Here is a 21,796-nt window from a genome sequence, read left to right as displayed (position 1 = left end):
AGAACATGGAGAGCACAGTGGGTCAGCAAGCCCAGCACAAGGCTGGAACAGAGAGATGCACAATGACTCCGGAGCCCTCAGCACAGAAAAGAGGTCCCAGCCCTGTCCTAGCCAATGCCTACAGGTCACTGTGCTAGGCCTCCAGCCCCAGTGGGTATCTGGGGGACCCATTCGTCACCACTCAGCAAACCCCTCCCTATGCATTGCTGGCCTCTCACCTCATGCTCAAGCTGAAATATCCCTACTACTGCAGGATCCCTGTCCACCGCAGGCAGCTGCTCTATAGATCGTAAAGAAGCAGCAGGAGTGCTTTCTCACTCCACTCCCAGCTGAACACAATGTCTGGCACAGAGTTTGTACCAGAATTAGTGGGTAGTGGGTCCAGTGGCAGGCCGAGGCACTTGAACTGCTATGGCATTGCTAGCTGTCCTGAGTACTCATTCCCTAAGAACTCCACTGGTCCTGGTCCAGGCTCCTTGGTAGCAGATGCTGCAGGTGCCAAAGATGTGGCCTTTGGAACATCAACAAGGGCTGGCTCCTTGCTTGAGAGGGGGCCCACTCGCCAGGTCTCTCTACCTTCCTTGTTGGAATGGGAGACAGTAGGGTGTCCATCTTAAACCCGGGACAGAAGCAGAGCAACATGCCATAGCAGCCTTGGTCCTTAACAGTCAGGAGCTGCCTCCAAGCCCTGCACTGGCTGCATGAGTTCTTACGCATGAAACATTAACTTTCCCTTACTCTTGCTGAAGTCACTGCTCTTCTGACCTTTGTCACAGTGGCCAAACTGGTGTCTTCACCAAAGCTCCCAAGGCAGAAATAGGCTTCAGCTGAGAACCCTTGTATGACAACACCTTACCAACAGCACTCCCCAAGATCAATGGCTTCCAGCTGGAATTCTGCAGGACCCAACTGATACTCTGCAGTTGCTCTGACCTGTTGCTTTTGTACTAAGTGTGTACAACTGCAATTTAAACAGAAGCTGATAGTTAAAGAGAGCATAAAACCCACTCTTACAGTGAGTGCTCCAGGCTAGGGGAGGAGCCCGAGTCTGGATGCAGGAACACATGGGAATCCTGATAGAGCTGCATTCGGAGAAAGCTTTCCCTCAGAATTAGGAAGCAGCCCATTGCTAATGGAGGGCCAGTCTCGATTCCACCTGGGCTCTAAGGACAGGTGCTCAAGGTCCTGGGTGAGTGGGGAAAAAGACAACAAAGCTTTTCAGGTGGAAAATGTGGGGAAAAGGAACAGAATAGGCAAAGGCATGTCACCGCTTAGTCATTTGAGGGCTCTGAGTTGCTTGTCAGTGGAGTGCTGAGAGGAAGAGGGGATGGTCGGGAGTCTTGCCAGTAGGTAAGGATCATCACCTTTGTTCCAGAAAGAGCTGTCTCCTCTGGGCAAAGAGCTTACAATCTAACTTGGCTGCAAAAAACAACTTTTGAACTCCAATTTGCCTTCCAAGCAAATTATGCTTTACTTTGATTTCTGAAGGGAAAGGGAAAGGGAAAGGGAAAGAGGAAGGAAGGAAGGAAGGAAGGAAGGAAGGAAGGAAGGAAGGAAGGAAGGAAGGAAGGAAGGAAGGAAGAAAGGAAGGAAGGAAATTCCCTGCCACTTCCTTCCCAACCAGGGCAGAGAATTAAAGATAATGATGACTTGGCCCACTGATGGAGGGAGGGTGCTGGTGTCCCAACGCACCCCACCCCCGAGCTCTGCCTGTACCCGTCAGACCCCAGAGCTCCCAGTTCAGAATTCATGGGCAAGAAAAGAGTCAGACATGCCCTTGGCACCTCTTACCACCCAATCATATATCCAGCTACATGCTGAGGCAGAAAGGCAGGGGGGGAAAAGCACCAGGGGCATAGAGGAGAATTAATTGCAGATGGATTAGAGAATTAAATATAAAGCAGCAGAGGATCAAAGTGTTAAAATAGGCTTTCCCTTTCTACCAAGACAGAGTAACAGGGACCACATGACAGATTCTGAAGACCAGAGGAGAGAGAGAGAGAGCCCTGCAGCTGCTCTGCCCGTGACACCGGGATGGGACCGTCCACCATCTGTGAGCTGTTCCCCACTCACCCACGCACGCTCATCATACACAGATCAGCGTGTAGCTGGCTGTGGGTGGGCTGACACGTGTCCCAGAATGGAGAAGCCCAGGCAGCACTTCTACCTGGTGGAGGAAAGGTAGCCTGGGCCCCAAACCCCAGCAGCCTTGCCTAGCAGCCTTGGTTTGCTCATCTGGCTAGTGTGAGTACTGGTTGCATGCAAGTAATGCACACACTACGTGTAAGACATACAGAAGGAAACAGACACTACACAACATCAGCTCCTACTCAGTGGCAGCTTTTGCCGCTTCCCAGATCAGTTAAATATTGTGAGGCCAGAAAGCTGTGAGACACAACCCTAGGAGGCTGAGCTGCTCTTCACCCTGCGGGGAAGGAGGCATGTGAGAGGAAGCAAGAGACTGAAGTCCCAGCCAGCTCATCCCGGGACTGGAACCCAGGCTGTGTCCTCTGACCCGCTCTTTCCAGCACACCAGGCACCAACCGCTTGGGCCCTGGCATACAGAAGCGGCCCAGCTTCCTCAAGCAGCAGTGTGACCCTGGCCACGCCACTGAAGCCCTCTGCAGCAGGACCTGGACAGGTGGATGGGAATCTGCCTCTGATACCAAGCCCCTCAGGGCTACGAGGAGAAGGGACCTGAGATGCCCAGGCTGGCCTTGCCCTCCCCACTGGCACTTTTCACGAAAGAAACCAGCTGCCCAGTGACTTAAACAGAACTTAGGCCTACGCCAAAAAGACCCATAGAGAGGACCCTGGCCTAGGTGAGCAGGGAGCCCCAGGGAGTCCTGTTGCTCTGGCTCAGCCCTTCACATGTGATCCCATGTCCCATGGCTGGCACAGCTCACTGCTTGGCATCCCAGGTGCTTGGGCTGAGGCCTTTGGCTCCTGAAGGGGCCTTCTCACCAGGGCTTCCTTGAAGCATACACAGCTGAGGCAGACACTTGTGAGCAAATATAAGGAAAAAGACCTTGCTGGTCGCTGGCGGCTCACACCTATAACCCTAGCTACTTAGGAAGCTGAGATTTGAGGGTCGTGGTTCGAAGCCAACCCAGGTAGGAAGTCCATGAGATTCTTATCACCAACTAACCACCAAAAAGCCAGAAATGGAGCTGTGGCTCAAGTGACAGAGTACTAGCCTTGAGGGGAAAAAAAAACTCAGGTATAGCACGTAGGCCCTGGCACAAAAAAAGAAAGAAAGAAAAATCATAAAGTTCCTTCTCTATTCCAGGGAAAGTACTTGATGCCAACCCAAAAATCTCAGCTACTTAACTGATCTGTCAATGAGCCACACTTAGGTGTATTCAAGCTATTCCTGCATTCCTGCACAGCTCAGACCAAGAGGATAAACAAACCTCTATTCAATCAGGAGGGAAAACAAACCCTTATTCAATCAGGAAGCTGGTTCTTCAGGTCCCCTTTGTCACTGGGCAAAGACAGCCAGGTTCTCCGTGTCTCAGGTCTCAAGGAGATTCCTGTAGGTCCCAGATAACACTATCTCCATGACCCAGTCACGGAGGGCCGGCAGGGGCATCTCCAAGGGGCAATCCAGCAACTTCTATATAACTGCTTCGTCATTTGACCCCTGGACCCAGGAATTCCATTTCCAGACACAGACACCACAGATCCCAGCAGCCTGGTGCACACACTCAGAAGTAAAGGGTTGCTCACTACACAAAGCTCTGCTGGTATTTTTTTTTTTCTTTTTAAAGAACAAAGAGCTGGACACCAATGGCTCAAGCCTACAACCCTAGCTGCTCAGGAAATTGAGATCTGGGAAAATTGTAGTTCAAAGCCAGTCCAAGCAGGAAATGCTGTGAAGACTCTTATCTGGAATTAACTACTCAAAAGCAGGAAGTAGAGCGATGGCTCAAATGGTAGAGCACTAACTTGAGTGGAAAAAGCTAAGGGATAGCACCCAGAACAGGCCCTGAGTTCAACCCCAGTACTAACACAAAAAGGAAGAAAGGAAAGAAGGAAGGGAGGGAGGGAAGGAGGGAGGGAGGGAAGGAGGGAAGGAGAGAAATGGGAGGGAAGAAGGGAGGGAGGGAAGAAGGGAGGGAAGGAAAGAAAGAAGAAAGAAGAGAGGAAAGGAGAGGACCTACAGGGTGGAAGGGGACCTGTGCGATCAAATACAACTAGACACAGTATGTCCATAGAACAGATCTAAACACAGCTTCAGCGTAGCCTGCACCTTCACCCTTCCTGTGTCCCCACTGTGTGGCTTCCTATCCTCTCCAGGGTGTGGCTGCCTTGACCAACAGCACAACAGCAGTTCTGACACCCAGATGCTGAGAGGGGGTGACTCGCCTTCTCTTCCCTCTTGCTGTCTGTGCTCCCACAAGGCATGCTTGGGCAGCACCAACCTGACCCACATCAAGCCACTGGTGAAGGGAAGGTGGTGGAAGGTGGTGGGAAGGGGAGGGGAGTTGTCTTAGCCAAGGTTCCACACATGGACAGCCAGGCCAAGAACTGATAGCAAGCACTCTCATAGGGGAAAAGACCAAGAGACAAAATAGGGTGGGAAGGATGTCATTACTGTTATTACGGATGGCAGAGTACTTCTGAAGACGCTCACGGAAGTCCTGGAAGTGATATCGCAGGACCCTGAGATGGTGTGAGAGGGGGCTGAAGCCTTTCCTCCTACGGAAGGGCTTGGTTTACAACAGTCCAACTTCATGACTTCTCAGCTTCATGATGAGCCGTGTGCCATAGGAAACACATTGCAGGTTTTGGATTAAATCTTTTCCTAGGCTCCCTTGTGGTGCTGGGGAAACCCCCATCAGCCCTGTTTTCCTTAATAATTATGTACATTCATTAGCTACACAAAGCATTAATCCTTTAATTTTTTTATTCTGTTTTGGGTGTGTTTGGCTTTTGTTGTTGTTGTTTTTGGTGGTACTAGGGTTTGAGCCTTGAAGCGCACCCATACTTCCAGCCTGTGGCCCTATTTCCCAGATAGGACCTCACGGTCACGGTTTTTGCTGGTATCAAACTGAGATCCTCTTACCTTCACCACATAGCTGGGATTACAGGTGTATATCACCACACTCAGCATACCTGACATAACTTTTTTCTTTCTTGCTTGCTTTCTTTGCCAAAACTAGTCTTAAGCCTTGATCTTCCCAACTCTACTTCCCATGGAGCTGGGATTATACACCTGCGTCACCACACCTTACCCCCAAGAAGTTAATTTCCAAGGAAAAAAGATTATCCATGTTACAATGTGCCCTAAATCTTGAGGTACAGCTCAGGTTACCCCCTACAGGAGTTCACATGGGTCACAGTGTGAAATCCAGCTCACTCCTGAGGTACCCTCCCCTGCTCCCCCAGCCTACCAGCCTCTCAAGGCTTATCATAACTCCAGGTTCTCAGCATCCTCCTGAGACTCTGGTCAGCTGTCTCCCCGAAAGAGCCTTCAGCCAAACTTCAGCCTCCGGTAAGACACATTTCAGCTCTACCTGGAGCAGCGCCTCTGGCTTCCCTCAGCCCCAGCTCCTCCAGCTCCTCAAGTACGCTGCATAGTTACCCATCACCAGCACTTAGTGTCTGCCAACACAGGACTTCTAGCTACGGCTGCGCTCCCGCTCCCCCTCACCCCTAGGGAGCTCATATTCCAGTCAGGAAAGACAGAAGAGCCAGAATGGAGCAGATGAGGTACATGTTCTGTGGACTGGGTGGTCATGGTCAGCTCAGGGAAAGACCCTCCAGGGACAGCACACGACAGGCAAGGACAGGACAGTTCGACATGCAAAAACCCCAACCCAGGAGAGGGAGCTGGGCGAGGGGCCTGGCTGGTGGCATCTAGAACAGACAGCACGAAGGCCACATGTCTGTGGCAGAGGGCACTGGGGTGGGGATGTTGGGGAGACAGTGTTGAGGGGCTGGCATGCATCTAACTAAAGGAGAGGTCTTGGAGGTTTATAAGCGGGGGTGAAATACTCTGATTTAAGATTTTTTTTTTTTTTTTTTGGTCGGTCGTGGGGCTTGAACTCTGGGCCTGGGCGCTGTCCCTCAGCTCTTCAGCTCAAGGCGAGCGCTCTACCACTTGAGCTACAGCGCCACTTCCGGTTTTCTGGTGGTTTATTGGAGATAGGAGTCTCGCGGTCTTTCCTGCCCGGGCTGGCTTTGAACCGCGATCCTCAGATCTCAGCCTCCTGAGTAGCTAGGATGACAGGCGTGAGCCACCAGCGCCCGGCTGATTTAAGATTTGACGAGTGCTGGGCTGGTGGCTCATGCCTGTCATCCTAGCTACTCAGAAGGCTGAGATCTGAGGACCACGGTTCAAAGCCAGCCCAGGCAAGAAAGTGTGTGTGAGACTCTTATCTCTAGTTAACCACCAGGAAACCAGAAGTGACGCTGTGGCTCAAGTGGTAGAGCCCTAGCCTTGAGCTGAAGAGCTCAGGGACAGCACCCAGGCCAGAGTTCTAGCTCCACGACCAACCAACCAACCAACAAACAAAAAAGACTTGACAACTTCCCTCTGTCCACTGGTGGGGGAGAAGGCAGGGTAGGATCCCAACGGTAGTCAGGTGAGAGGTGAAGAAAGAATCAGCTTTGCTTTTGCTGATTGTGTGAACGAACTAAAAGTCCCCCAACTTTGTCTCTGTGCCCTTTGAACTGAGCTATTCTCTGCACAGTCCCTTTGCACTCGTCTTGTTTGCAGGAGGAAAGAAAAGCTTCAGATAGTCATCTCCTGTGGAAGACAAACTGCCCCTCACACAGGCAGTGTCTCCTTCTTATCATCTTAAAGCAACTAACCAACATGCAAGAGATCTTCTTGTTCCTGTTCTGTTCAGTAATACAGTGACAACAGTTCTTCAGGACTCCTCCAAGGTCAAAGGCTGAGCTCACGGTCAGCCAGGCCTCACCTGTGACTTGAGACTGTTGTAACTCTGCATACTTATCCCAGCCCCTGCCCCCAGTTCTCTCTGATTAACCTGAACCCAATGTCTGCACCCCTGAAGATGGCTGAAGATATACTGAAGTGCTGTCTTCCCATGGCTGCCATGTAATAAACCTCTTTCCTCTGTCCTCACCATGTTCCTTTATTTGGGAATGGGGGGGAGGGTACAGGCAGTGGCTAGACCTAACTTGGGACTCCTGGAATTCTGGGCCTGAGATGTAAAAGCCTGGTTTCAGTGACAGCAATTTAGATGGGACAAGGTGAGAAATAGTGCAGAAAGGGAGACATAGACAAATACATCTAGAATCCCATAGGTCAGGAGTCGGATATTGGGCTCCATGCTAAGGACAAAGCTGGAGGTAAAATAAGTAAGACCTGCTGGTAGGCTGACTGCAGGTGTGGCAGGCAGAACAATGGCCCTAGAGGAAGTCCACGCACTGATCCCTGCAAGCTGTGGGTATTATTTTACATGCTGAATGGGGCTTTGCAGAAGAGTGGGAGTCTTGTAACAGAAGGGTACTCTGGATTGCTAGGTAACCAGAGGGCAGCCGTGGGCCAGTCTCAAGGGAAGGGGTGTGGCATCCTGAGCCATGTGGACACGGTGTGGCAGCATGGGGACAGAGACACCCCCGGAGCCCACAAAAGGAACACGGCACCATGACACTTGCTTTAGCCCAATGAGACCACTTCCAACACCTGGCCTCTGGGATTCTAAGAAACTACACATTTTAAGACAGCAAATGTGGGGTGTCTTGTTACGCTGATCACAGGAAGTTAACAGAGGACAGGTGAGGAATGGAGAGGGATTAAAGCTGAGGGCTGCAATGGTGGACAACGGAGTACCACGTCACCATTTCATGAAGCGAGGAAGAACGAAGCCACGAGTTCAGTGCCTGCCAAGAACCGCGTGTGATGGCATTCGTGATCCGAGCGGAGAGCGAGAGTAGGAGGAGTGGGAGTGGGAAGGTCCAGGAAGAGAAGTCAGGACGAGTTCGCTACAGAAGTCAAGATCAGGCGGAATTTCCAGAAAGGGGGTGACCCAGTGGGTTATAAGTGTTGGAACGCAGGAAGACAAGAAGGCCTCCACAGCCATTAGATCACGTTGTGGGTAACTGGGGCTGGGGCCTGAGGAGAGGAGGCGAGGGCTGCTGTGGTGGAGAGCCAGGGCAGAGGCTGGACGGCTGCAGTGGGGGCTAAGGAAGCTGTGGAGGGCCATGCAGGCCCCTGTGGTACAGAGAAAACATCCGAAGGGGCAGAGAGAAAGCGCGGCGCGGGCTCAAGAAGCGGATGAGGGCCTTCGTTTCCACAGTAAGGCCCAAGGCAAGGCCATGAGCGAAGGGTAAGTAAAGAAGAACAGCCTGGAAGGAGTGAACACAAACCCAGCAAAGAGCAGGGTACTCCCAGGTGTGGCCCAGGGTCTCCCCAGCAGCAGGCTGCTGCACGGAGTAGGCAGAACAGGCAGAGGGGGCTGAGGCCAGAGGAGGGCCATGTGGGGCAGCGGCCTGAGAGGAGAGGAACACTACCCCAAAGCACACACTGGCCCCCTGTTCAGGAAGGTAGATAGTACCATGTGACCCTCCCTGAAGTGAAGGCGGGAAAGCCTCTGAACTTAACCTGGCACTCTCTCGTTCACGCTTGGCACCCTGTAGGCGCTCAGAAAGCATTTCTGGAATAAATCAGTCCGTGCGCGTCTCCCCTTTGGAACATGGCCCAGATCCACGACTCGGTCTCAAGAGATTCAGCTCACTGGAGCCATCCACACTGGATGGCCATGATGTTGACCAAGACCCAGGCCTGCCAGTTCCTACCTCGGGCTCCTCTCAGAGCCGCTGTCTTCATTTGAACTGTGACCCAGCTCATAGGGCTGAAAAGCAAAGATGGCAAAAGTCAAAGACTACCAGGCCCAAGAGAAGTTGGCAGAAACGATCTTCTTGGAAAACCCTGGTGGGCAGAGTGGAGGCTCTATGCCAGAAAGCCTCTCCAAATCCACACACTGCGCAGAGGCTGGAGGGACAGACGATGGGAAGACACCAGCGTGGGAAGAGAAGACAGCGTTTCCACTGCACTGGCACAAGAGACGAGCATGCTGGGCCTAAACCCACACACTTGAGCAGATGTGTGAGTGTGTGCGCATGTGCACACGCACATTCACTTCCCCTAGGGAGAGAGACATAACCTAAGAAAAGCAAAAGCAACCTGAAAGTCAGTGGCCTGGGTTGGCCTGGCCTGGCCGTAGAGCTCATGGGACAGGAAGTGACTGCAGCAGGGGACCTTATCAGGCCAGCCCAGAGGCTTGGAGAGGGCCTCAGGAAGCAGGCTCCATACACACCAGCTAAACACACCCACCGGATGCAACAGCATCTGCAGGCAAAGCCCCGGTCTAGGCCTGGCACTCGAGGAGCACAGCTGTGGAAGACGGGGAGCTGGAATCTTGGTACAGGTAGAAAGGCCACCTCTAAAGAGGATCAGGGGATGTGACCTGGAGGCTGAGGCATCCTCCAACCCTGGTGACACCTCTCCAGTTTGATTCCAGGCAGGAAGGAGGCTCTGGCCTCTGAGACCCAGGAGGGAGGATGATGGGTAGAAGCAGAAAAGGGGTCTCACAGAGGGTGTAGCCCATAGCCAAGGGTCTCAGAGACCCCACTTCCTTGGCCTGTGGGCCTAAGTCAAAGTGGAGTCAACTCCCTTGGCACAGGAGTGAGGGAGAGAGGCGTTTGCTGCAGACCCCAGCCCTGCCCTCTCACCTCACAAAACAGCCTGGTCAATCAGCCACTGCTGGGGGCTGGCCAGCTTGAGAGGAAGCCCCACTTTCCAGCAGCTTCATGGCACAAGGCTGAACAGTCACACGTGTAGAGAGAGGCGGGACAGGGACAGCAGCAGGGGGAACCCAGAGCCCAGCACTGTGCCATTCCGTGAGACCACAGAAAAGGAAGGTCGGCCAGGACTCGCCCGCGGCCAGCAAGCAAGGCCCCCCAGGCAGCCCCAGGATGACACACCAGTCTTGGATATGGGACCGGGTCTCAGGTGGACCCCCCTTCCTTGGCCTCCAGGGTCCTCAGCCCTCTACCCCTCCAACCCAGAGGAAGCCAGTAATGTTAAGTGTGTAGGACAGCTGAGCAAAGGTCATTCCAGGCATCTGGACCCTAGCCCTGCTTAAAGTGAGACCTTACCTCAACCAACATTGGCTGTGGTGGTCATACCTACAACCCCAGGAAGGCAGTAGGATTCTTACCTGGTCCCAAGTCCCAGGTAAAGATGCAAAATCCTAAGCTGGGCACCGGTGGCTCACACCTGTAATCCTAGCTACTCAGGAGGCTGAGATCTGAGGATCATGGTTCAAGCCAGCCCGGGCAGGAAAGGCCACGAGACTCTTATCTCCCACAAACCACTAGAAAACCAGAAGTGGCACTGTGGCTCATGCAGTAGAGCACTCGCCTTGAGCTGAAGAGAGCAGGGAAAGTGCCCAGGCCCAGAGTTCAAGCTCCACATCCAGGAAAAAAAAGGCAAAATCCTACCCCCAGAAATAACTAACGCTCAAGTGGTAAAGTGCCTGTCTGGCAGGCTGTAGTCCCTGAGTTCAAACTCCAATGCCAGTAAAAACAAAACAAAATGATACAAAAATGTTGGCCTTAGGCCGGGTGCAGGTGGCTCACGCCTGTAATCCTAGCTACTCAGGAGGCTGAGATCTGAGGATCGCAGTTCAAAGCCAGCCTGGGGAAGGAAAGTCCATGAAACGCTTATCTCCAATAAACCACCAGAAAACCAGAAGTGACTCTTTAGCTCAAATGATAGAGCTCTCACTTGGAGTTGAAGAGCTGAGGGCCAGCACCCAGGCCGAGTTCAAGCCCCACAACCGACCAAAAAAAAAAAAGTTAGCCTTGTAGGGCGGTCAGGGGCCACATTCCTCTGTGACCCCATTACACATACAGCACCCCACATGCCAGGGCAGGCTGACCAAGGAAGATTGTAGGCAGAAGCCCCAGCTCCACAGATATGGGTGTTGTGGCCCCAACTAACACCATTTGTCCCCAATGGGGCACTGCAGAAAGTCCCTGCAGCACCATCCTCCTCCCTGTCTCCTTTACCCCCCTGAGAAGAACTTAACTCCCTGCATCCCACCCTCCCTCCTCACACAGTGCTCCTGGACGGAAGAGTGGGGACAGTGTGTCGGGGACACCCCCGCAGCCTGGCGGGCAGTCAGAGCCGGGACTCCCAGGCCTAGCAGGGCCCCTCCCCTTCATCACCCACCTCCTCCACCTGGAGGAAGCTTCTCTGGGTCTGCACCCCACTTGCTCAGGGCTAAGGGGCTTCCAGAACACAGGGCTTCGTGTTGCCAAAAGCAAGAAGATCTGAACCGCTTACCCTGACATCACCAAGTTCCTCCTGTTGCTCGGCCAGGCCTTACCTACTGCCACCAGGGCCCACCCTGGCCTCAGCGCTCCAGTTAGCCGGCTGTGACATCGTCACTGAACTCGCACTGCAGGCCAAGGGGCCACTCATACCTCAAGTCCAGTCATCAGATGCCCTGCAGCATACCTGGGGCACTTTCTTCTTCCCTCCTTGTCCTGCTTCCTGACCACCAAGACTTTCTAACATACAGAGCTCCAGTATGGTGGGAATCTGCTAACGGCCCCAGGGACACTGCTGCCCAGAGGCTCTGTGATTCCCCAACTCATTTACTCTGGCTGGTAACCTGGTCACTCTGTTTCTTCTGACGCTTCTCTAACACCAGGTGCTGTGCCAGCACACAGTAAGCACTCATCAAATGCTAAGCACTGTGATTCAGAGCAGAGACTCCCATACTTGTTGGCTCAAACCAACTGAGGCTCTGTTTAGTAGTCCAAGAGAATCGCCATATCCAGAGGAAACATCTGGAAGTCCATAAGGTCCAGAGACCTTTATTTCAAGGTTACCCAAAGCACTTCAAGTCCCAGCAGACTAGACATCCTCTAGGGACTTAAGAATGCAGACCCCAAGCCAGGTGGTGGTAGCTCATGTCTGTGATCCTAGCTACTTAGGAAGATGAGCCCTGAAGGATCACAGGCCAAAACCAAGCTGGGCAAAAAAGTCTGAGACTTCATCCCAAAAATATCCAGCACAAAGCCAGCTGGAGGTCTGACTCAAGTGGCAGAACACGAGTTGTGAGCAAGAAAGTTAAATGAGAACAAGCAGCCCTGAGTTCAAACTCTGGTACGGAGAGGGGAGGGAATGAGACTGCATACCCACCCCATCAGGACCTCTAGGAATGGGGCTTTGCACTTCAGACAACAACAAGCAGTCTCTGTGACTTTGTAATTGACCAATTTGGAGTAATCAGACTGTATTAGTGCATTACAAGAATAACAAACAGTCACAAATCAGCTAGAATCCAGGTCAGTGGATAGCTCCAGGCCTCAGTCTACTCACGCCTTGCTTGAGAATTAGGAGGCCTGACGTCACTTGATTACTTGACAGCTGCCTGGGATCCATGTGAAAGTTCAAGTCCAAGGAGTGTTGTCCACTCTTCTTCCCTGCTGGCCCTGCATAACACCTGTGGGCTAAAACTAAAGCTGCAGAGCATCAAGTAATGCATGCAAGGTCATCTGAAGGACAAATTCGTGAGTACCCTGATCCCAGGCCTGGGGGGCTCTGAGAGAATCAGAAAAGATCTTTGGCCCAGTTCCAGCTCCTCCACCCCCAATTACACCATCTGGCTTCTGGTAAATGGTGGCAACCCTTCCTATTTTACATGGCTACTGGCTACTATGTACCCCAGCTGTCAAACATCTGAGTCTCAGTGGCCAAAGGGACACTTCTCAGTGTTCTCAGAAAGCCTCCTCCCTCTTTCTGGACTCCTCAAGGAGAACACTGGCTTTTACACACATTGAGAGCCTGCAGTGCCTCACCAGCCTGAGGTCACCCAGAGGGGCAGGGAATCCACCCTCAGTAAGATAGGAGACAGGAGCAAAGGCCCTTCCCAAGTGCCCAGAGCATGATGCCAGGCAGCTGGGTTTAAGCAGTACTCTGGGGAACTGAGGAGGTGAACCAGCTGCAATCTGCACAAGTCACCAAAGGACTCCACATGGTCTTAATGAAGGATGTTTCATCACACAACAGGGAGACCAGAGAAGGGCTACTCCAAGCCTGGTGCTGTCAGCAACTCAGCAGCCTTATTCTTGTCTGCCTGCCCTGCCACTCTCTGGGTCTGCTATACTGACCTCAAGGGCATGAGCAAACCATGTCTACTCTTTTAAAACATATATGTGTACCCGGAGCTGGGGTATCACGCCTGTAATACTAGCTACTCCAGAGGCAGAGATCTCAGGATCGCAGTTTAAAGCCAGCCCTGGCAGGCAAGTCCATGATACTATTATCTCCAATTAATCACCAGAAAACCAAAAGTGGAGATGTGGCTCAAAGTGGTAGAGTGCCAGCCTTGGGCAAAAAGAGCTCAGGGTCAACATCCAGGCACTGAGTTCAAGCCCCATGACCGACATAAACAAAACAACCAACAGAAAACACATGTACGTGGTGGTTGTCAGCAGGAAGAAATCTTTCCCAAGAGCACCCGCCCGCCCCCGCCATGCAATGGCCCTCCTGATGTCTCATTGGCCACAACTAAGTCACACGCTTGTGCTTCAACCAATCACAGGCAAGCAAATGACCCAATCACAGGCAGGCAAATAAACCAGGTTGGCACTAGGGGCCAACCATAGTGAAGCACAAAGAAAGAGCTGAAAGTAGAACCAACCTAATCAGGAAGAATGACTGGAGGTGGAAAATCCCTCGATTCCTCTGTAGGAAACCCTGAGCCTTACTTCCTTAAGCCTGTTCCATTTGCTCAGCGGCTTGGCTCATGAAAGTCTATGGGTAGGCCAAGAATGAGTTCACCTCCATGATTTGGGACCATAAAAAGAGAACCAGGGTCCTCAGCCACCTAGAAGCTAGTGCCACTTGGTGAGGAGACAGGGCCCAAGCCAAGAGAGGTGGTAGAGGAGCAAGCAACAGTGCTGACCTGGGAAAAGGGAGACGGTGATGTCCATCACCAGTAGCACAGGGACACCAGCTGGCTCCGAGCAGTGCTTACACTAAGAAGCACTGTGTGGAGAACTCTGAGGAATTTTGGGCTTTCCCTCATTCAGTCCTACACCCATCTTGGCACCACTGCTTCGACAAGTTCACAAGACCTAATCAATATCTTCTGAAATCCCCAACTTTAAAAACCCAAACTTGGCAGCGGGAGGCTTTAAAGAAGATACTTCCCTCTCTTCAAAAAGAAGCCTTAGTTGGGCGCTGGTGGCTCATGCCTGTAATCCTAGCTACTCAGGAGGCTGAGATCTGAGGATCGCAGTTCAAAGCCATCCTGGGCAGGAAAGACCCTGAGATTCTTATCTCCAATAAACCACCAGAAAACCAGAAGTGGTGCTATGGCTCAGGTGGTAGAGCACTCGCAGGGACAGCACCCAGGCCCAGAGTTCAAGCCCCACAACCAACCGACCAAAAAAAAGAGAAAAAGAAAAAGAAGAAGCCTTTTCTTCAAAAGAAGCCTTAGGGAAAGGTGTGACTTCTCCAGTGAAGGAGGCCTGCCCAATCACAACTGGGCCCTATCGCCTGTCCCCAGAGGGGTTTTCTGACAGCACTGTTTAAAAACTGCTACATGACATAATCTCTAAGGTCTGACCCTGTTCCAACGTCACAGCTTTTTCTGTGAAGGAAGGGCAGCTGGAACTAGAACCAGACACTGACAGGCAGGTAGGCTATTTATGTACAGTGAGGATGCCAGAGCTGAATGATGTGAGCAAAGGTGGACGGTGAGCCAGGAGTCTAGGAATCCAAACTAGCCCAGGGAGGTGGAGGTGGAGGGGCAGAACACCAAGGTGATAGAAGGACACGCTGGAAAGGCTGGCTGACCCAGCAGATAAATGTCAGGAATCCAGAGCCTAAAAATTCCTCCCAGCGCAAGGCTGGGAAGAGAGGGGCAGACCCAGCCCCCGCTGGATTCAGCCACAAGAAGTCAGGGCGCTTCTGCCTGGACTGCCAGCACCATGAGCCCCAATGCCCAGCTCTGTGCCATGAATCCCAAACTTAGGATATAAGGTCTGCTACAAGGCCTGGCCTTTGGAGGACACAGGATAGCATGTGTGTGAAGAGCAAGACACTGGCCGGAGAGGCCAAATGCAGGAGTCGCACTGTTGCCCTTTCCCGCCTTCTGAGGACACCTGACTTGCCCTTGATCTGTTGTGGCCCAGGAAATGTCCCATGAGCCATTGCTAAACATCAGGACCACCTCCCCACCTCATAGCAGAGCCTCTGTTATAGCTCAGCCTGTTTGCTAAGTCTCACGGCTACCAATGATCTGCCCTTCTCGGGAAGGCTGCAGAGACACAAGCGGGACCCAGGAATGGGCCAGCACCGCAGCCGGGGAAGCCAAGACACCACCTGCACCCTTCCTGCAAACAACAAGAGCTGCAGCCTTGGGCAAAAGGCTAGAGCCCCACAGCCACTCAATGGTTCAAATACCTTGTAGAGCCAAACTCAGGCCCAGAAAGCCACCATTTCCTACCAGCTCATTACCAAGAGGCAACCAAAACGTCTTGAAATCTTACCAAAATGAGTCGGGCCATGACCCCTTAAAGGAGAAACTACCATGCGGGGCCTAAGTGAGGTCAGTAATGGAGCTGCCTAAGAAGATTAGCAGGTCTAAGAGAGCAGGCACACTGTCTCGGAGGGGAGGGCTGTCTGCAGGCTGCTGGGTCCCTGGAATGTCTGCTCCCGCCTCTGGGCTGGGACGGGCAGGACTTCTGACCAGGCACCAGCTCCCCGGGTCATTTCTGGGGCCCCCACTGCTTTTTTCCTAGGCCAGCAGTCACCAGGCTCAGTCTGCCTTGCCAAGGGTGGCAGGGAGTCACTGGAGGAAGGGACCACCAGTTTGCATGGATAGAGGTTTCAGGCAGCAACCCAAGGAATCCCTTCAGCCCTCGATGGAACTGTGATTAACCCTAACAATGGGGAAGGGCTGGCACAGAGAGGTTAAGCATGGGCTTGAGGCCACCCAGCCAGCTCTCAGGAGAGTTGATATTAACCTAGATGGCAGACCACTGTACTCCACACGCAGTGGTGAACCTCACAGCGGGGAGAGAGGCTAGTCGAGACTGTCTCCCAGAGACCAGGAGGGTCCTGAGAGCCAACCAGAAGCCAAGGGAAGCTGGCCGTCCATCCACACCCCCTGGATCATTGGCTGCTGCCTCAGCTCTCATCAGCTTCCCTGCGCCCGCCACCTCGGACACTTTCTTCGCCCCAAGGCGGTCCTGACCCCGCAGGTCTCGCGTGGGCCCAGGAGCCTGCACTCCCCACAGGTCCAGCCGACGCCAGGCCACACTTCAGGTAGAAGAGACCAGACTTGAGTATGCCCTTCTCCTGCGCCCTGAGCTTCTGTGATCATTCTCTTGCCAGGACTCGCCGAGGCCTGGCACGGAGCCAGCTACCACCGCCTTGGTTTTTTAAGACCACGGTGCTGACAACAGGGAGCAGGAGGCAGAAAACAGATTTGTGCTTCTATTCCCATCTTGGCATTTGACCTTTCTTCCTGATCCACCTCTTGGCAACACGTGGGATCCAGTTTATCTCAAGAGCCAGGCTGGAGCAGCCAGCTCTGAAGGTGGCCAGCCGCTGTGTCCCTTCCCAGGAGCTGAGCCGTGGCGTGGGGTCACGGATGACAACGAGGGTGATGGGGGTGACTGCCAGCCCTCTGAAGGCTCCAGCTCCCTCGAAGAAAAGCCACAGGCTTACTCACAGCACTGAGCAGGAGCCGCCCTTACCCCACCTTACCGTGACCCCTGCCTCTCTGCCGTGGAGTCCCGGCCCAGGAGATCTTATCTGAGGAAGCCTTTTCAGAGTCACCTTTCCATAGGACCTTCCCAAGCCACCCTGGTAGCCCCTAGAAGTCCCCATACCCCCAGCTCTACCTCCTCCCAGAACACCCTGTCCCTTGGCTCTCAACTCTTCTGATAGGCCCTTACCACCATCAACATTTCCTACATATCACTTCATGATCTTATTATCAGTCCCCCAGTCCTTTTGCCAGAGACTATGGGCTTCATGGGGGATGGAGGTTATGTCCTTGTGTCTGTTTGGTTCACTGGTTTATCCCAGTGCCCAACAGTGGCTAGTACATATACTCAATAGTTGAAGAATGGATAGATGGATGAATGAAGGAATGAGTGAATGATGAGCTCATGGAGTAAGGCTACTCATGTATCCCAGGGCTTCAGACTAGCCCTAGGGGACATAAGGTCCTCTGAGCTTCTTAATCCCTGCACGTTATACCTTTGAATTCCCTTTCTAAAAATGAAGGAATGAGGGCTGGGAAGGTGACTCAGTGGTGGAGTGCTTGCCTAACATGCATGAAGCCCTGGGTTCGATTCCTCAGTACCACATACACAGAAAAAGCCAGAAGTGGCGCTGTGGCTCAAGTGGTAGAGCACTAGCCTTGAGCACAGAGAGGCTCAGGGACAGTGCCCAGGCCATGAGTTCAAGCCCCAGGACTGGCACACGCGTGTGCGCACACACACGTGTGCACACACATTCTCTCTCTCTCTCTCTCTCTCTCTCTCTCTCTCTCTCTCTCTCTCTCTATATATATATATATATATATATATATATGAAGGAATGAAGCTCAGAGCAGCTGTGAGATTTGACCTGGACCAGGACTCAGGCCTCACCCAGTCTGCCTGGTGGACAGAGTGCTCTCCGCTGCCTCCGTGGCTCTTTCCAGCCTCTTTCCAACTCTCTTAGTGTGACAAATGTAAACGCAAACACTTGAACTGAAAGATGCAAAATCTGCCAGAACTTGTCTAGTGTACCCAAAAGGGCCCAAGGGGAAACAAAGAAGTCTCACCTGGCCAAGGGAGAGCCCAAGTAGCCAGGAAAAGAAGACCCACCTTCAAGTGCTTCTCTCTGTCCTCAAGGACAACCTGAAGAATTCTGCTTTGTTTCATCTTTCTTTGCTTTCTTCCTTTGCTTTCTTCCTTGCTTTATTCTGGGCAGTCTCTCTGACCTTTCCAGGTCTAGGTGACCTTTCGCCATCTCCTGCTGTTGCTCACCAAGTAGGGTCTCTGGAACCAAAACTCTATCTCCCAGCACTGAACACAGCCAAGACCCACAGCACCCCACTCGCCCTGCCCTAAGTCCTATTCATGAGCCAGGCACTGAGAAGAAAGCCGAGCCTTACAGGGGTTTGTGACATGAAGTCAGATGGGCCCATGTCACCAGAAATTTATCTCCCCTGTCCTTCCAAAAGCCAGCTTGAGTCCTTCCCCTGCTCCCGTCCATTGCTCACCACATTCACTCATCTGTTTTCTACCAGTCACTTCATACTATCTACCCTGTTTATTTATTTCCATATTTGCTTGTCAGCTGTCTGAGGCCAAGGGCACAAGGGCAGGCGCTCCCTTGGCACGTTCACCGTGGTTCTGTGGCAGGCCCAGGTGTGCTTGTACACCATGATGAATGAGAGGAGAGAGAACAAGAGGATTTGGAAGAAACACACAAGAGTCTCACAAACGAACACATCTAATCCCAGCACCCACCTGTACAGGGCTCGTGATGCCACACAGCTGGGAAGTAACAGAGACGACCCAGGATGCCCAACATCAAGAAGAGAAAATGCTGGAGGTAAGGACAGGAAAGGTAAGAGGACAAGCCAGGGAGTCTTAGAAAGAGGACAAGGTCAAGCTGCCTCGACCTTGGGGATTAAACACCTTCTAATGCTGACTTAGAAGAGTCAACTTTTTCCACCAAGCTGACACCAGGGAGTGGCTGTGTTTCCTTCACGACCCCCATACCATCCTGGCCTCTACATTTACCCCCAAAACATCGACCCAAACAAGGAACTATAGCTGAATGCAAAACCAAGTTCATATTGGAGGTACCAATGCATAAAAGACAAACAGAAGAAGACACATAACGTCCCTCTCTTTCTGGGTAGCTTGTGGGAGAAAGATTGGAAATAGTGTGGATGTCCTTTCTTGAAAGAGCAGTGTCATTCATTCATTCATTTGCTTTGATTCATTTCTTCAGCCCCATCTATCTGCTCTCACAGCTTGGAGAAGTCAGAGATGAAGCAGGACAGAAACCTCTGCCCTCTCTCTCTCTCTCACCAGTCTCCAGGAGCCTGCGGTTTTGGCGGGTACTAAAAGACAAGCAAATATTAACCATACTTGCTTCCAAAACAAATAAGGCCACGTGGAGCTGTGCTCTGGAATGGGATTTTGGCTGCAATTTTGATTCAATTGGTTGGAAGAAGCAGTTCAGTCACTGGGGTCACACGGATCAACTCCAGGGGACAGGGCTCCCACCCTAATCCCTGCTCCTCTAGACTCCAGCACCTCACCCACACCCCAGTGTGTCTCCCAACATTCACCTGCCACTCCCCAACACACACACACACACACACACACACACGGTCCTCTCTCCTGACTCCTCTGACTCTGTTTCCCCTATGCTTCCAACCCTGACCTCTCCAGGCCTCCTGTCTTGCCATAGGACTCTCCGAACCCCAAGGACACACATCACAACCTGTCACCCACACACACACACACACACACTCACACCCATATACTCCCAAGTCTGCGCTTCTGCCTTGGGGCCCTTGGACACCATATGCTGACAACACCCGCATTCACAGGACCCCAGAGCTCTGCTCCGTCCCCTGCCCTCCACATTGGCTCACATACAGGTCTCCAGGCTGCCACCCTCCAACACCTCCAACTTCTCTCAGCAGCCAGGTCAGCAGTCCCTGGCCCGGGTCTGCCCCAGCGGCGACCCCCCCAGCCTCCTGCACCCCGGCCTCGCCAGATGCCGCCCTGCAAGCCTCACCCCCGGGACGCCCCCGGCGCCCGCCCCCCCCCACCGCGGGACCTCGGGAGGGGGGGACCCCGGGCCCCCCACGGGCCTGGCCTGCGCACCCCCCCCACCCCCGGGGCCTGCGCCTCGCGGCCCGGCCGCGCCCCTGCCCGAGCCTCGGGGCCCGGCGAGCGGAGGCCGCGGCGCCCCCCCGCAGCCGCGGCGCGCCCCGCGCCCGCGCCCCCCGCGGCCCCCGCGCCCGCGCCCACCGTTGGCGATGAGCTTGGCCGACAGCTGCTTGACCAGCTCGGGGATCCGCTCCCACTGGCACTCGGAGCGGCAGCGCTCGATCTCCGTCTCCAGCCGCGAGCCCGCCTTCCTGGTCGCCATCGCGGCCCGGCCTGGCCCGGCGCGCGCCCCGCAGGCCCCGCAGGCCCCGCAGGCCGCCGCCGCCGGGCCCCGCGCCGCCTCCCGCTGCCGCCCGCCCCGGGCTCGGGCTCGGGCTCCGGGCTCCCGGCTCCGCGGCGTAACGGGAGCGCCGGCCGGGAAGGGGCGGGGAGCGGGCGGCGGCGGGCGCGGCGGGGCCCCGGGCGCCGCGAGGAGCGGCCCCTGCCGGCCAGGGCCGGAGCTGCAGCGGGGCCGGGGCCCGGGCCGGGGCCGGGGCCGGGGCCGGGGTCCGGACTGGAGTGGGCCGGGCTGCGGCAGGGCGGGGCGGAGGGCCTGGGCTGCGTGGAGGGGAGGTGGGGGGGAAGGCAGGGCGGAGAGGCTGGGGTCCTGGGCGGGAGGGGGAGCAAGGCCTGTGTCAGGATGACCAAGGCGACCAATGGGGACCGGACGCCAGGAATGGGGTCAGCCCGGGCGGGGGGAAAGGGGGGGGGGTCTGGCCCGGTACCGTCGGGGGCCTGAAGCCTGGGGACGGGTTTGGGGGTCGTGAGTCCTTACAGGCTGTCTGTGGCTCCCTAGGCCTCGGTGGGCCTTTGCCCCCCCTTAGGGCCCCCCTGACCCCTGGAGCCTTAGCCCCCAAAGCTGGCCAGAGACTCGTTCATCTCTGACACCTGCCAGAGGTTTCTGCAAACGTCTGTGCGCAGTGAGCTGCAGCGGGTTCAGGGGCCTGCCCCCTGGCACCCGAGGGGAGCCATCACCCCGGGGCTCCTTGTCTTTCTTTCTTCGCCATGTAGACTGAGCTGGGACACGTGGTTGAGCTACGTGTGCATTCTTCCAGGACCCGCGTGTCCTTCTTCCTCAGCTCTGCACTGAACACCCGGGGCGAGCAAGCGTGTTTTCAGAGCCCTGAACCAAGACAAGCAAAAATTCCCACCTTGGTGGAGCTTACATTCCGGTCAGGGGCATGAATAAGAAAACTTCCCCAGCCCCCCACCCCCCTGTGGCTCAGGCCTGGAATCCTAGCTACCTAGGAGGCTGAGATCTAAGGATCATGGTTTGAAGCCAACTCAGGCAGTAAATCCAAGAGACTCTTAAATCCAATAAGCTACTCAGAAAAAGCCAGAAGCAAAAAAGCCCAGGGACAGTGCTCAGACCCTGAGTTCAAGCCCCAAGACCAGCAAAAGGAAAGAGGAGAGGGAGAGAGAGGGAGAGAGGGAGGGGAGGGGGAGGGGAGGGTGGGCAAGCTAGCTTGGCATGTTGTCATGCCTGCATCCCTTGTCATGCCTGTATGGGGCATGTGGCACAGTGGAGAGACCTTTAAGAGGAACAGCCTAGCGGGAGGTCTTTAGGTCATTGGGGGAATTGCCCTCAGAGGGAATTAGGAAGCTCTGTCAAGTGAGCTGTTTTAACAACAAGCCTGAGCGCCCCCCCCCATTACTCCTGAGCTTCCTGTTTGGTGATGTCATCTTTCCCTTTCCCCATGCTGCTGCCCAACACCATGACATCTCACCAGAGCTGAGCTGACGTCAGACATCTTCAGATTGGTGAGGTAAATAAACCACTTTGCTTTCTAAAGGGAGTCTGCCTCAGGTGTTACATTATAGTAAAGAAAAACAAACACAACTA

The 21,796-nt window shown here is 54.0% G+C and overlaps 1 protein-coding gene across 3 annotated transcripts in view; it reads right to left on the bottom strand.

Annotated features, from left to right (window-relative positions):
• Window positions 1-20,340, bottom strand: part of Ttc7b (tetratricopeptide repeat domain 7B) — a 211,873-nt gene extending 191,533 nt beyond the window's left edge. For all 3 annotated transcript variants that reach the window (XM_070028563.1, XM_070028564.1, XM_070028565.1), the window contains exon 1: window positions 20,056-20,340. In XM_070028563.1, coding sequence (XP_069884664.1) covers window positions 20,056-20,176 — 121 coding nt within the window. In that variant the 5' untranslated portion in view covers window positions 20,177-20,340. The remainder of the gene's footprint in view (window positions 1-20,055) is intronic.
• Between the last annotated feature and the right edge of the window lie 1,456 nt (window positions 20,341-21,796).

The sequence above is a fragment of the Dipodomys merriami genome, unplaced genomic scaffold (genome assembly GCF_024711535.1).
Source record: "Dipodomys merriami isolate MVZ:Mamm:240054 unplaced genomic scaffold, mDipMer1.0.p SCAF_198, whole genome shotgun sequence".
Taxonomy (NCBI): domain Eukaryota; kingdom Metazoa; phylum Chordata; class Mammalia; order Rodentia; family Heteromyidae; genus Dipodomys; species Dipodomys merriami.
The sequence above is the reverse complement of the archived record's forward strand: the minus strand, read 5'-3'. Positions and strand labels throughout refer to the sequence as shown.